Source organism: Choloepus didactylus, chromosome 4, assembly GCF_015220235.1.
Source record: "Choloepus didactylus isolate mChoDid1 chromosome 4, mChoDid1.pri, whole genome shotgun sequence".
NCBI classification, from domain to species: domain Eukaryota; kingdom Metazoa; phylum Chordata; class Mammalia; order Pilosa; family Megalonychidae; genus Choloepus; species Choloepus didactylus.
In genome coordinates this window covers 165,135,762-165,149,768 of record NC_051310.1, presented here as the reverse complement: position 1 = coordinate 165,149,768, position 14,007 = coordinate 165,135,762, and the positions used below count along the sequence as shown (strand labels likewise).

At 36.4% G+C, this 14,007-nt stretch overlaps 1 protein-coding gene across 3 annotated transcripts in view; it reads right to left on the bottom strand.

The window, feature by feature from the left end:
* Window positions 1–7,387: 7,387 nt before the first annotated feature.
* Window positions 7,388–14,007, bottom strand: part of SCFD1 (sec1 family domain containing 1) — a 187,270-nt gene continuing 180,650 nt past the window's right edge. For 2 of the 3 annotated variants that reach the window (XM_037834729.1, XM_037834731.1), the window contains exon 25: window positions 7,456–7,599. In XM_037834729.1, coding sequence (XP_037690657.1) covers window positions 7,576–7,599 — 24 coding nt within the window. In that variant the 3' untranslated portion in view covers window positions 7,456–7,575. Of the gene's footprint in view, window positions 7,600–9,423; window positions 9,456–14,007 lie in introns of all 3 variants that reach the window. The other variant, XM_037834730.1, reaches the window with a different exon arrangement.

Sequence of the window (14,007 nt, the reverse complement as noted above, 5' to 3'; positions counted from 1 at the left end):
CAATTATCCATGACCCAAAGTGTACAATCAATTGTCCATGGTACCATCATTCAGCTGTGCATCCATCACCACAATTAATTTATTGCAATTTTTAGAACATTTTCATTAATCCAGAAAAGAAATAAAGACAAAAAAAAGGATACTCAAATCCTCCAATACCCCTAACTAACCCCCCCCCCCCCCCCATTACTGATTCATAGTTTTGGTATAGTACATTTGTTACTGTTGATAACAGAATGCTAAAATACTACTAACTAGAATATAGTTTGCAATACATATATATATATATATATTTTTTTTTCCTATATGCCCCTCTATTATTAACTTCTAGTTATAGTGTCATACATTTGTTCTAGTTTATGAGAGAAATTTCTAATATTTGTACAGTTAATCATGGACATTGTCCACCACAAGATTCACTGTTTTATACATTTCCATCTTTTAACCCCAACTTTCCTTCTGGTGACATACGTGACTCTGAGCTTACCCTTTCCACTACCTTCACACACCATTCAGCACTGATATTCTCACAACATGCTACCATCACCTCTGTCCATTTCCAAACAAACGTTAAAGTTCACCCTAGTTGAACATTCTGCTCATAATAAGCAACTGATCCCCATTCTTTAGTCTCATACTATATTCTGATAACTTACATTTCATGTCTATGAGTTTATATATTGTAATTAGTTCATATCAGTTAGATCATACAACATTTGTCCTTATGTGTCTTATTTCACTCAATATAGTGCCAAGGTTTCTTCACCAACCCATTTTTGTTAAGACGGTTTTGTTCACACCCATTCATTCTGTTCTAAGTAAACAATCTTTGGTTCCCTGTATAGTCACATATTTATGTATTCAGCACCATCACCACTATCTATATAAGGACATCTCCATTTCTTCCACAAAGAAGGAGGAAGAGTCAAAGAAGGCAGAGAGACAAAAGAAAAAGAAAAAAGAGAGAGCAGAAAAAACAAACAAACATGACAGCTAGAAAGTAACAAAAGGAAAGAGCATCAAACTAAAGTAGAATAAAGAGTCGGATAATATCACCAATGCCAGGAGTCCCACATCCTTCCCCTATGTCTCCCTCTCCATATGCATTTAGGTTTGGTATATTGCCTTTGTTATATTAAAGGAAGTATAATACAATGTTTCTGTTAATTATAGTCTCTAATTTGCATTGATTGTGTTTCCCCCCAATCCTATCCCATTTTTAACACCTTGCAATGTTGACATTCGTTTTACCTCATGTAAAAATGTATTTGTACCTTTTATTACAATTGTTGAGTACCGTAGGTTTCACTGAGTTATACAGTCCCAGTCTTTATCTTTCCTCTTTCATTCTGGTGTCCTACATGGTCCTAACCTTCCTGTTTCAACCATGATCACAGTCATCTTTGTTCAGTGTACTTACACTGCTGTGCTACTCTCTCCCAAAATTGTTCTCTCAAACCTCTCACTGCTGTCTTTTCCTTTCTTTCTGCAGTGCTTCCTTTAGTGTTTCCTGCAAAGCAGGTATCTTGTTCACAAACTGTCATTGTCTGTTTGTCAGAGAATATTTTAAGCTCTCCCTCATATTTGAAGGACAGTTTTGCTGAACATAGGATTCTTGGTTGGTGGTTTTTCTCTTTCAGTATCTTAAATATATCACTCCACTTCCTTCTTGCCTCCATGGTTTCTATTGAGAAATCCACACATAGTCTTATCAAGCTGCCTTCCTATGTGATGGATCGCTTTTCTCTTGCTGCTTTCAGGATTCTCTCTTTATCTTTGACATTGGATAATCTGATTATTAAGTGTCTTGGCATAGGCCTATTCAGATGTATTGTTTGAGGTATGCCACACTTCTTGGATCAGTAATTTTATGTCTTTCATAAGAGTTGGGAAATTTTCATTATTTCCTCTACTGGTGCTTCTGCCCCTTTTCCTTTCTCTTCTCCTTCAGGGACACCAATGACATGTACATTCCTGATTTTCATTTTGTCCTTAAGTTTCCAGAGATGTTCACATTTTTCCATTCTTTTCTCTATCTGTTCTTTTGTGTGTAGGCTTTCAGGTGCCTTGTTCTCCAGTTCCTGAGGGTTTTCTTCTGCCTCTTGAGATCTGCTGTTGTATGTTTCCATTGTGTCTTTCATCTCTTGTGTTGCACCTTTCATGTCCATAGATTCTGCCAGTTGGTTTTTCAAACTTTCAATTTCTACCTTATGTATGCCCAGTGTTTTCATTATATGGTCCATCTCTTTTGCCATATCCTCCCTAGACTTTTTGAATTGACTTAGTATTAGTCTTTCAAGTTCCTGTATCTCAGTTGAAATGTAACTTTGTTCATTTGACTGGGCCATAACTTCATTTTTCTTAGTGTAGGTTGTAGTTTTCTGTTGTCTAGGCATCTGATTTCCTTGGTTACCCCAGTAAGGTTTTCCCAGACCTAAATGGGCTAAGGTCTTGTAAGGAGGCAATAGTATCACGTCTCCCTGAGGGTGTCTTAGAAGACTGTTAACCCTGTGAGGCCTCAAGTCACTGTGCTTTTCTGCCAAGCAGGTGGTGCCTGTCAGCCTGTAGCTCCAGACTGGTGTAAGGAGGTGTGGCCCATGGCTGCTTTCCCCCAGGCTCTGGGGTCTGGTTCAGAATGGAGGGTGGGTAGCAGGGCTGGGCCCCACCATTTCCTCTTAGGGAAGATACCCCCTCTAGGGAGAGGTCATTAGCATTTGAATAGACTCTGCCTGTGCTATCTCCACACTTGTCTGGGTCAGAGCACTGGGAACTGAAAATGGCTTAGGCTTTCTCCACTGAGCTGAAAAAGAGACAGAAAGCCCCCATCAGGGCCAGTCCACAGCCACCCTCCGGCTCTCCAAGGTCAGTCACCACTGAAAGCCTCTGTCTGCTTGTTGGGGATTCCTAACTTGTATTGAGCAGTTCATGCTTGTTAATTAAAACCCCAGTTGGAGCTCAGCTGAGCTATATTTTCTCGCTGTGAAAGTACTGCTCTCTAGCACCGCAAGGCTTTGCACTTCGGGCTATGGCAGGAGGGGGCTCACAGCTTGGATCCACAGGTTTTACTTACAGATTTTATGCTGCAATCTTGGACATTCCTCCCAATTCAGGTTGGTGGATGATGAGTGCAGTCACGTTTGTCTCCCCGCTGTTATTCCAGGTTATTTACTAGTTTTTTGGTCATTTATGAATTGTTCTGGGGGGGGGAGGACTAAGTCTTCCACTCCTCTCTATGCTGCCATCTTCTCTGGTTCTCCTTCCACATTTACTTTTGAAAGATATATTCCTCAGTAAAGAATTCTAGGTTGATAGCCTTTTTTCCCCTTTACCTATTTTAAAGATGTTATTTCACTGTTCATTTTGCTTCTTTTGTTTCTGATGAGAACTCTTAATCTTTTTTTCATCTGTATTTAATGTGACTTTTCTCTAGCTCCTTTTATGATTTTCTCTCGATCATTGATATTAAACTATTTGATTATGCATTGGTGTAATTTTGAAAAATTTTTTCCTCTGCTGGGAGCTCATTGAGTTTCTTGGGATCTGTGGATTTATAGTTCTTATGAAATATGGAAAAATAGCCATTATTTCTTCATGTATTTTTTCTGTTCCCTTTCCTCCAATTTTTGGTCACTGCAGAAGCATGCATATTTCTCCCCTTGATGTTTCACAGCTCACTGATGCTTTGTTCATCTTTTCCAGTCTTTTTGCTGAGTTTAATTTTGGATAGTCCCTATTGCTACAAGTTCACTTTACCTTTTCTTCTCCAACACTGTTCCTGTTTGCTAATGCTGCCATTTTGCAAAACACCAGAAATGGATTGGCTTTTTAAAAGGGGGTTTATTTGGTTACAAAGTTACAGTCTTAAGGCTGTCAAGTGTCCAAGGTAAGGCATCAACAATAGGGTACCTTCACTGAAGGATAGCCAATGGCGTCTGGAAAACCTGGTTAGCTGGGAAGGCACGTGGCTGGTGTCTGCTTGCTCCCAGGTTGCATTTCAAAATGGTGTTCTCCAAAATGTCTCTAGGCTTAGCTTCTCAGGGCAAACTCTGGGCTAGTATCAGCAACAGTCTGTTTTCAATGGCTGTCTTCAAAATGTCTCTGAAAGCTGCAGCTGCTCTCTAACATGTCACTCTTAGCTGCTCTGAGGTCCTTCTGTTTGTGAGCTCTTTTTATAAGACTCCAGTAATTAAATCAAGACCCACCCTAAATGGGCAGGGTCCACATGTCCATGAAAATAATCCAATCAAACGTTAATACATCTGCTCCATAAGACTGCATCAAAGAATATGGTGTTTTAGGGGGACATAATACCTCCAAACTGGCACAAACACCTAATCTGGTGTTAATCCTATATGGTGAATTTTTTTTTATCTCAGACATTGAATAATGCCCCCTCCCCCAGTTGTCCACATCTTAAACCCTGGAACCTGTAAAGATGGAATTAAGCTATCAGCTGACTTTAAAATAAAGAGATTATCCTGGATTAATTGGGTGGGTCCAGTGTAATTAGAAGGGTCTTTTAAATGAGGAAGAGGAAGGCAAAAAAATGATTGTCAGTGTGATGCAATGCGAGAATGTCTTGGTTGGCCATTGATGCCTCTGGAAATGGAAGGGGGCCAAAAGCCAAGAAAGTAGGCAGCCCCTAGAAGCTGGCAAAGGCAAGAAATGGATTCTTCCCTAGTGTTTCCACAATGCCTTGTCCATTCCTTGATTTCAGCCCAGGAAGACTCATTTTAAACTTTTTACCTCCAGAACTGTAAGTAAATTTGTGTTGTTTCAGGCTACTAAGTTTGTAGTCATTTGTTACAGCAGCAATAGGAAACTAATACAGACATTGTAGGTATTGTTCTTTAGAAGTAAATGTTGGGTCTTTTTAATATCTTCCACATCTCTCCTTAACAAGTTTAGTCTTTCCCCTAGCTTCTTGACATAGGGAATAACAGTAAATACTTTTATGTCCTTGTCTATTTATTCTTGCATATGTGACATTTTTCATTCAGCCTAAACTTTTATCCTCATTATGGGTTGTGGTTTCCTGTTCCTTTGCATTCCCAGTAAGTTTTGATTGGATGCCACAGGTGAATTTTACCTTCTTGGATACTGGATATGTCTGTACACCTATAGATGTTCTTGAGCTTTGTTCTTATAATCCCATCACCCAGTACATGTAGACTACTTGAACAAGTTGGCTGATACAAGAGATTATCTATCTATCTACCTACCTACCTGCCTACCTATTAAAGAAAAGTTCATTGTAATGTTTGAATTTTTTGCTCAAGTATTAAAGGACATTTCATCTTACCTGCCCCCCCCCAAAGTTTGATCTTTTACACTACTCCAAATATAGGTAAAAAGCAAATAAAATCAATATTGAGCACTTTGCTATATTATTAAACTTTAAAATAAACTGGAAATGGTTTGATTTTTTTGAGTCTTGCTTTAAAGCTTATTACATAGGAGCAGAGCAGTATATGGTCTGGGGGTGATTTTTCCCCACTACTAAGGCAAATTATTTCTGAGGTTTTTTTTTGTTTTGTTTTTTTTTTGCTTTTTAATGAGATTCCCTGGAATTATGTTTTCCCATTCTGATTGGTTCCAGGCATTATGTGAGCTCTGAGTACTGTTTCCTTGAATTCTTTTGGGTAGTTCTTTCCCCAGGCTTGGGTAATTTCCTCAGCTGCTGTGTTGATCTGTACTCTGCTGCATAATAGAGGACAGCCCTATGCAGATCTCCAGAGCTTTATGAAGCTCCCTCATCTCTCTTACTCTTCACTGAAAGTTCTAGCCATCCTTGTCTCCCTGCATCCCAGCTCTGTTTCCTCAACTCAAGGGTACTGATGGGCTCAACCTTGGTTCTTCCTTCTTGCACCACAGTTCAGAAACTTTCTCTGGGCAGTAAGCTAAGGCAATCATAGAAACTGCCTTGTTTGTTTCCTGTCTCTCAGGATCACAGCCTTTCATTGCCAGATGTACAATGTCTTAAGGACTGTTGTTTCATATATTTTGTCCAATTGTTAAATTGTTTGTGGTCAGAGTGTAAATCTGGTACCTATTACTTATCATGGCAGAAAGCAACAGTTGAGTTTTACCTATTAAAAATCTGCAATATTAATAGTAATGTCCCTTAAAACATTTCTGATATTAGGGTATTGTGGATCAGTTTTGTCAGAGGTTTGTTCTTCTCTATTGCATTGGATTCTGTTTCACTAATTTCTGCTCTTTATTTCACTTTTGTCTACTTTTTCATGTTGATTTTATGGATGTTTACTGTAGCAATTTTTTCTTTTTTTTTTGGACTATAAAGGTGCCTTTAAATTTCTTTTAGCTTATCAATACATCTTACTTATATGCAGTGTTTTTGTTGTTCATTTTAAAGTATTCTTCAGTAGAAAATATTTTCTAATACATAACCTAAGTGTGTTTCTCATTTTTAAGTCACTGGCTTTTCTTTTAACTGGTTGCATAGTGTATTAGTCAGGGTTCTCCAGGGAAACAACCAACAGGAGAAATACACAAATACTATGAGATTTATTATAGGACTGGCTCATACAACTTTGAGAATGGGCAAGTCTGAATTCTTTATGGCAGGCCACAAACAGAAGCTGGCTGTCTGGCCAAAGTAGAGGTGGAAATTCTTCCTTCTGATTGCTGAAATCATCAGTTCTTTTAAGGCCTTCAACTGACTGAGACTTCTCTCATTGTTGAAGGCAATGTCCTTAGCTGATTGTAGATGTAATCAGCCATAGATGCAATCTACTTACTGATGATTGAAATACATGAAATATCCTCACAGTAACAATCAATCAGGCCAGTGCTTGCTTGACCAAACCAAGCCTAGCTGACATGAACTTAACCATCACACATACGATACGTCTGTTCCATATTACTTACTGAAAACTTTAAGTGCCCCATGGACACCCTGAATTATATGATTGATCAATACTGCCTGTTGCATTCCAGGAAGCGTAGAACCAAATTTAATACTTATTTTTATCTATTATTTGGAACTTTATGGTATAAATGTTTTGTATTTGTCTGTTACAGATCTTGTTAGTGTTTGAGTAAGAAAGGATTTTATGTGGTAAAATGTATGCATGGCCAGGAGGTTCTCAAGAGGCATTAAAAAGACTTTAAATCTCTATTTAAAACCTGGGGGTAACCTGGAAAACCAACAAACCATGGGGTGGTAGTTTTACAATTAAAATGCATATAGGTAAGAGATTCATGAATCAGACAAGTCAGATTTGTATATTCTTAAACTTTCACCAGATTCAATCATAGCTTATTAGTTATTATATTGATATTTTAAATTAATATTCAGATAGAGCTTTTCTTCCTTCCAAAGTGCTTACTTTCCCATTTGTGAAACATAACAGGAGAGTTAATGTACAATTTAAAAGATTTATTTCTGAAAGCTTTATTCTTATAATCAGTACACATTATATTATGAATAGATTTCTTTAAAAATTAAGTTTTATTGTTAGGACATTGTTACAGAGAAGGAAACATGTGACACTTTGACTTTTTACATTTATCCAAGTTCCAAGTAGATTCTTATATTAAGGTTCTTCTGTGTTATTTTTGTCCAAGTTGAGACAGCTAAAACAAAAGAGAAACACAAATCATACAAACTTTTTTTAAAATCACAAAAGCAGCTTATGCATTCAAACATAATTGTAAACATCTGAAAAATTCACACTTTAATCATGGTAAAACTTAGGTTTAATTTAATGTTCACTTATAGATATTTTAAAACTGAATAGTACCATGAATAATAATAAATACTGTCACTGTAAAGAAATGTGTAAACATTACAGGTGGAAATTCAACTCATGAAAACAAAAACCATGGAAATAAATTACTATTAACTCAGTATGAAAACGTAAAGAAAAATGTAATGTGAAGTTTCATTGCTGAAAGTTCTCTTCTCCATATATTTTAATTTTATATATTTAGACCATCAAAAGGAAAAGAAAAAGCTTCCAATTTGGGAAGGCCGGGTAAACTCCTATTGGACCAATTTTTCCTTAGATAACAATTATATACTCTAAACAAATACAAAAACCAACCACCTGAAAGAAATGGAGAGTGAATGAAAGCAGGCAGATTCTGGAGGGCAGATGACACTTGGAAGGAGGCAGTATCACTGGGGGAGTAAGTGATATGTTGCAGACGTATCTTACGTGTGATGGTTAAGTTCATGTCAGCTAGGCTTGGTTTGGTCAAGCAAGCACTTTTATCTCTACTCCATGCTCTAGTTACCTATATTCTAGATTCTGACTCTGAGTTTGCTTATTCTAATTGTTTCAAATCAGTAAGCTCGCACAATATTTGTCCTTTTGTGTCTTGTTTATTTCACTCAAATGATGTCTACAAAGGTCATCCATGATGTGTATATCAGGACTTCATTCCTTTTTATGGATGAGTAATATTTCATTGTATGTATACATGTTTTGTTAATCCATTCATTGGCTGATAGATACTTGGGTTGCTTCCATCTTTTGGCAATTGTGAATACTGCTGCGATGAACATCAGTTTGCAAATATCTGTTCAAGTCCTTGCTTTCAGTACCCTGATTTTTTGACTTAGCCTGAAGGCAGGTCATGGTGGTATTCTGGGCAGTGAAAACTCAGAAAACTTGCAGTCTTTCTGATGTAAAGCACCAGAGAGTTTGGGGCTACCACAGCCACTGGAAATTGATGGGGAATTCTGGAAAGGAGAGAGCCAGAGAGGGGGAGCCCTAAATTCTTTGTACGGACTTTTCCTAAATCACCAAACCAATGGTGAGTAGGGCAAAGAAGTCAGATTTGAGCTGCTGCTGCTGTCCGAGAGACCGAGTTTGAAGTTTGAGTCCAATCTTGATAACTGCTAACCCCCAAATCAACACTCTTCATTGGAATATAATAAAAATCAGTCTCCAAAACATGACATTCACAATGTCAAGGATACAATCCAAAATTATTCAATATATGAATAAATTTGAAAATGGAGCCCATTCTCCAGGGGAAAGACAATCAATGGAGATTGACCCCGAGTTGACCACATGCTGTAGTTAGAAGACAAAATTTTAAAAGCAGCCATAAAAACTATCTCCACTGAAGTAGCAGAAAATATGCTTACAATGAATCAAAAGATAAGAAATCTCAGCAGAGAAAGAGAAACTATAAAAAAGAACCAAATGAAAGCTCTAGAACTAGAAAATGGTATCTGAAATTAAATATCCATTGAATGGGTAAACAGCAGAATGGACATAACAGAGGAAAGATTAATGAAACCAGAGATAAAACAGCATTCCACTTTGAAGAATATAATTTTCAGGTACTTCTGGGACAATAAATGGCTGAGAATCTCCTAAATTTGGTGAAAGCATAAATTTATAAATTCAGGAAGCTCAGTGATTCTAAAGCAGGATGCAGGCATACCTTGGAGATATTCAGGGCTCAGTTGCAGACCACTGCAATAAGGCGAGGAAAGCAAGTCACACAAATTTTTTGGTTTCCCAGTGCATATAAAAGTTACATTTACACTCTACTGTAGTCTATTAAGTGTGCAAAAGCATTAGGTCTAAAAAAACCAATGTATATACCTTAATTAAAAAATACTTTATTACTAAAAAATGCTACCCATCATATATGAGCCTTGTAGCAAGTCATAGTCTTTTTGGGGGTAGAGAGTCTTGCCTTGATGTAGATGGCCACTGAAGATAAGGAGGGTGGTTTCCGAAAGTTGAGGTGGCTGTACCCCTTATTAAAATAAGGCAACACTGAAGTTTGCCACATTGATTGACTCTTCCTTTCAAGAAAGATTTCTCTCTAGCATGTCATGGTTTGATAGCATTTTACCCACAGTAGTACTTTTTTTAAAACTGTAGACAATCCTCTCAAACTCTGCCACTGCTTTATCAACTAATTTGTGTAATATTCTAAATCCTTTCTTGTTATTTCCTAAATCCTAGAAGGCTGTTTTGTCTACATAAAAATCTGTTGTTTAGTGTAGCCACCTTCACCAATGTGCCAGTTTGAATATATTATGTCCCCCAGAATACCATTATCTTTGATGCAATCTTGTGTGGGCAGATGTATCAGTGTTGATTAGATTGTAATTCTTTGAGTGTTTCCATGGGGATGTGCCCCACCCAACGTGGGTGATGACTCTGGATAGTTTCCATGGAGGTGTGGCCCTGCCCATTCAGCATGGGCCTTTATGAGTTTACTGGAGCACTACATAAGCTCAGACAGAGAGAGCAAACTTGCTACAGCCAAAAAGGACACGTTGAAGAATGCACATGAGCTGAGAGAGGAGCTGCAGATGAGAGACAGTTGGAAGATGGCTGTTGAAAGCAGACTCTCGCTCCAGAGAAGCTGAGAGGACTCCCCAAGAGCAACCGAGAGTGACATTTTGAAGAGGAGCTGCACCTAGAGAGTAACATCCTGGGAGAAAGCCATTTTGAAACCAGAACTTGGAGCAGACACCAGCCACATGCCTTCCCAGCTAACAGAGGTTTTCCGGACACCATTGGCCATCCTCCAGTGAAGGTACCTGATTGTTGATGTGGTACCTTGGACACTTTATGGCCTTAAGACTGTAACTGTGTGACCAAATAAACCCCCTTTATAAAAGCCAATCCATTTCTGGTGTTTGGTTTGCATTCTGGTAGCATTAGCAAACTATAACGACTGATTACCATAGCTATATCTTCTGGATAATTTGCTGCGGCTTCTACATCACCACTTGCTGACGTTGCACTTTTATGTTACGGAGACTACTTTCCTTAAACCTCATGAACTAACCTCTGCTAGCTTCAAACTTCTTCTTCTACTTCCTCACCTCTCTCAGCCTTCACAGGATTTAAGAGAGATAGGATCTTGTTCTGGATTAGAGTTTAAAGGAATGTTGTGGCTTGTCTGGTCTTCTATACAGACCAATAACACTTTCTCCATATCAGCAATTTTCAAATCATTCATGTGTTCACTGGAATAGGACTTTTAATTTCCTTCAAGAACTTTTCCTTTGCATTCCCAATTTGGCTGTTTGGCCAAGAGGCCTAGCTTTTAGCTTGTCTTGACTTTCAACATGCCTTCCTCACTAAGCTTAATCATTTATAGCTTTTGATTTAAAGTGAGAGATGTGTGACTCTTCTTTTCACTTGAATAGAACAGAATTAACAGGGTTATTAATTGGCTTAATTTCAATATTGTCATGTCTCATGGAACAGGGGGAACCAAGGAGAGGGAGAAACCTGTTAAAATGGCCAGTCAGTGGAGCAGTCAGAACACGGACATTTATTGGTTAAATTCACTGTCTTGTAGGGGTGTGGTTTGTGGCACCCCAAAACAATTAAAATAATAATATCTAAGATCACTTATCACCATAGCAGATAATAATGGAAAAATGTAAATACTGTGAGAATTACCCAAGTGTGACAGAGACCCAAAGTGACACGTGCTGTTGGGAAAATGGCACTGACAGATTTGCTTGATGCACAGTTGCCACAAACTTTCAATTTGTAAAATATGCAATATCTGCAAAGTGCAATAAAATGAAGTATTCCTGTAAAACAGAAATACATCATAATCTAAGTGCTGAAAACCAAAGATAAAGAGAAAATCCTGAAAGCAGAGATAAAGGACCTACCTACATTTAGGGCTACAATGATTTGAATGATTGCTGATTTCCCTTCAGAAACCTCTTTAAAGTTAGAAGATAAATGCTATCAATCCAGAATTCTATATACAGCAAAAATATCCTTTAAGAATAAAGGCAAAATAAAGACAATTTCAAAAAATGAAAATGAAGAGAACTCATTGCTAGCATACCTGCACTATAATAAATGCTAAACATTCTTCAAGCTTCAGGGCATGGCAACAGATGGCAACTAGAATCTACTAAAAGTAAGGATGATAAGTACTAGAAATTGTAAATGCAAAAGGTTTGTTTCTTTAAAATACATATGACTGTTTAAGGTAGCAATTATTATGTCTATTTCTCATGATGCATTCAGAATAAAATATGACAATCAGTGTATAAATGCTGAAAGAATCGGTCTATATGATTGCAAGGTTTATACATTTAAAGCAAAGTGGCACAATATTAATTCTAACTAGACTACAAACAGGTAAAGATGTATATATTGTGATCTCTAGAGAACTGCTAATATAATAATGCAGAAATATAGCTTAAAAAATCTGTGGATGAATTAAAATGAAATTCTTAAAAGTATTCAAATAATCCAGAAGGTAGGAAAGGAGGAAACTCAAAGGATACTAACAGTAAGCAATTAGTATAATGGTAGATCTAAGCCCAATCGTATCAATACCTATATTAAATGTTAACAGACTAAAGACTCCAATAAAGGCAGAGATTGCCAGAATGGTTAAAAAACAGCAAGATCCAACTACATGCCTACAAGACTTCTACTTGAAATATGAATTCATAGATAAGTTGATAATAAATATATGGAAAAAGCATAAGAAGGCTAGAGTGGATATATTAATAGATTGAGTAGACATCAAGATGAGGTATATATAGTATTATTGCACAATGATAAAAGGGTCAATTCATTAGGAAGCCGTAACAATCATAAAGGTGTATGTACCTAATAAGAGAGTTTCAAATACATAAAGCAAAATAGGAAATTATATGTAATATGTCCTTTGACCATAAGGGAATTAAATAAGAAATTAGGAAGAATAAGATATCTAGAAAACCCTCAAATACTTGAAAATAACAATATATCTCTAAATAATACAGGCACCAAAGGATAAATCACAAAGTATATTAGAAAAGATTTCATACTGAATGTTAATGAAAATAATAAAGCAAAATTTTGGAATGCAACTTGGCAGGAAATTTTTTTTTTTAAATCTGATCCTATTTATTTTAAAAAATATACAAGCTCAGAATACTTTTCACAGGGGTGAGAAAAAAAAAGGAATAGGTGAGGAGACAAGAGAATGTTAGGAAATAAATTACTTATAAAAACAGATTACTTATATTATTACGTATTGCTTATAAAATTAATTATACTAATAGCTAATGTGTTAAGCAATCCTATGCAGTGGACATTGTTCTAAGCATTTCCTCTAAACACTTTCTTCAAGTAACATCTTACTTAACCGTACATTATATGATTATCAAAACAAGGAAATTAAGATTGACACAGTACTATTATCTAATCTAAAAATATTCAAATATTCAAATGTTGGCAGGAATTTTAATTTCATGGCTTTAAACGTTAATTTTAGAAAACATCTAAAGGTAATGACTTCAGGTTGCAACTGAAGAAGCTAGGAAGGGAAGAGCAAAGTAAACTCAAAGTAATCAGAAAGAAGGAAATAAAGAGTGGAGATCAATGAAAAATAAAACAAACGATTCCCAACATTAACGAAGACGATATTTGTTTCATTATAAAGATCAACAACATTGAGAATCCACTAAGCAAACCTAACCAAGGAAAGTGAGACAGCACAAATTATTAATATGAAGAATGTAAAAGGGATAATCACTTCAGATCCTACAGACATTGAATAAATAATAGGGAAATATTATGGAAGAACTTTCTGCCAATGAATTTGATGACTCAGATGAAATGGAAAAATTCACTGAAAAATTCAATTCATCAAAACAAAAAGTAAAATTAGAAAAGAAATTCAATTTGTTATGAAAACTCTTCCTATTAAGATAAAACTCAAGGCTCAGATGATTTCACTGGTGGAGTCATCCAAACATTTAAATTAGAAAGAGGACAGAGGAAACACTTTCCAAATAGTGTTATGAATTGAGTATAAACCTCATACTAAAATGTTACGAAGCTCTTACAATAAAATTAAACTACAAATCAATATTCTTCATGAACAGAGGTGCAAAAATCCTTAACAGTTAACATGACCAAGGTGGGATTATCCCAGGAATGCACGGTTGGTTTAACATTAAAAAACATCTAATGTAATTAACAGAAGAAAGGAAAAAAAATGCAATTTAAGACATGCAGAAAAAGTGTTTTACAA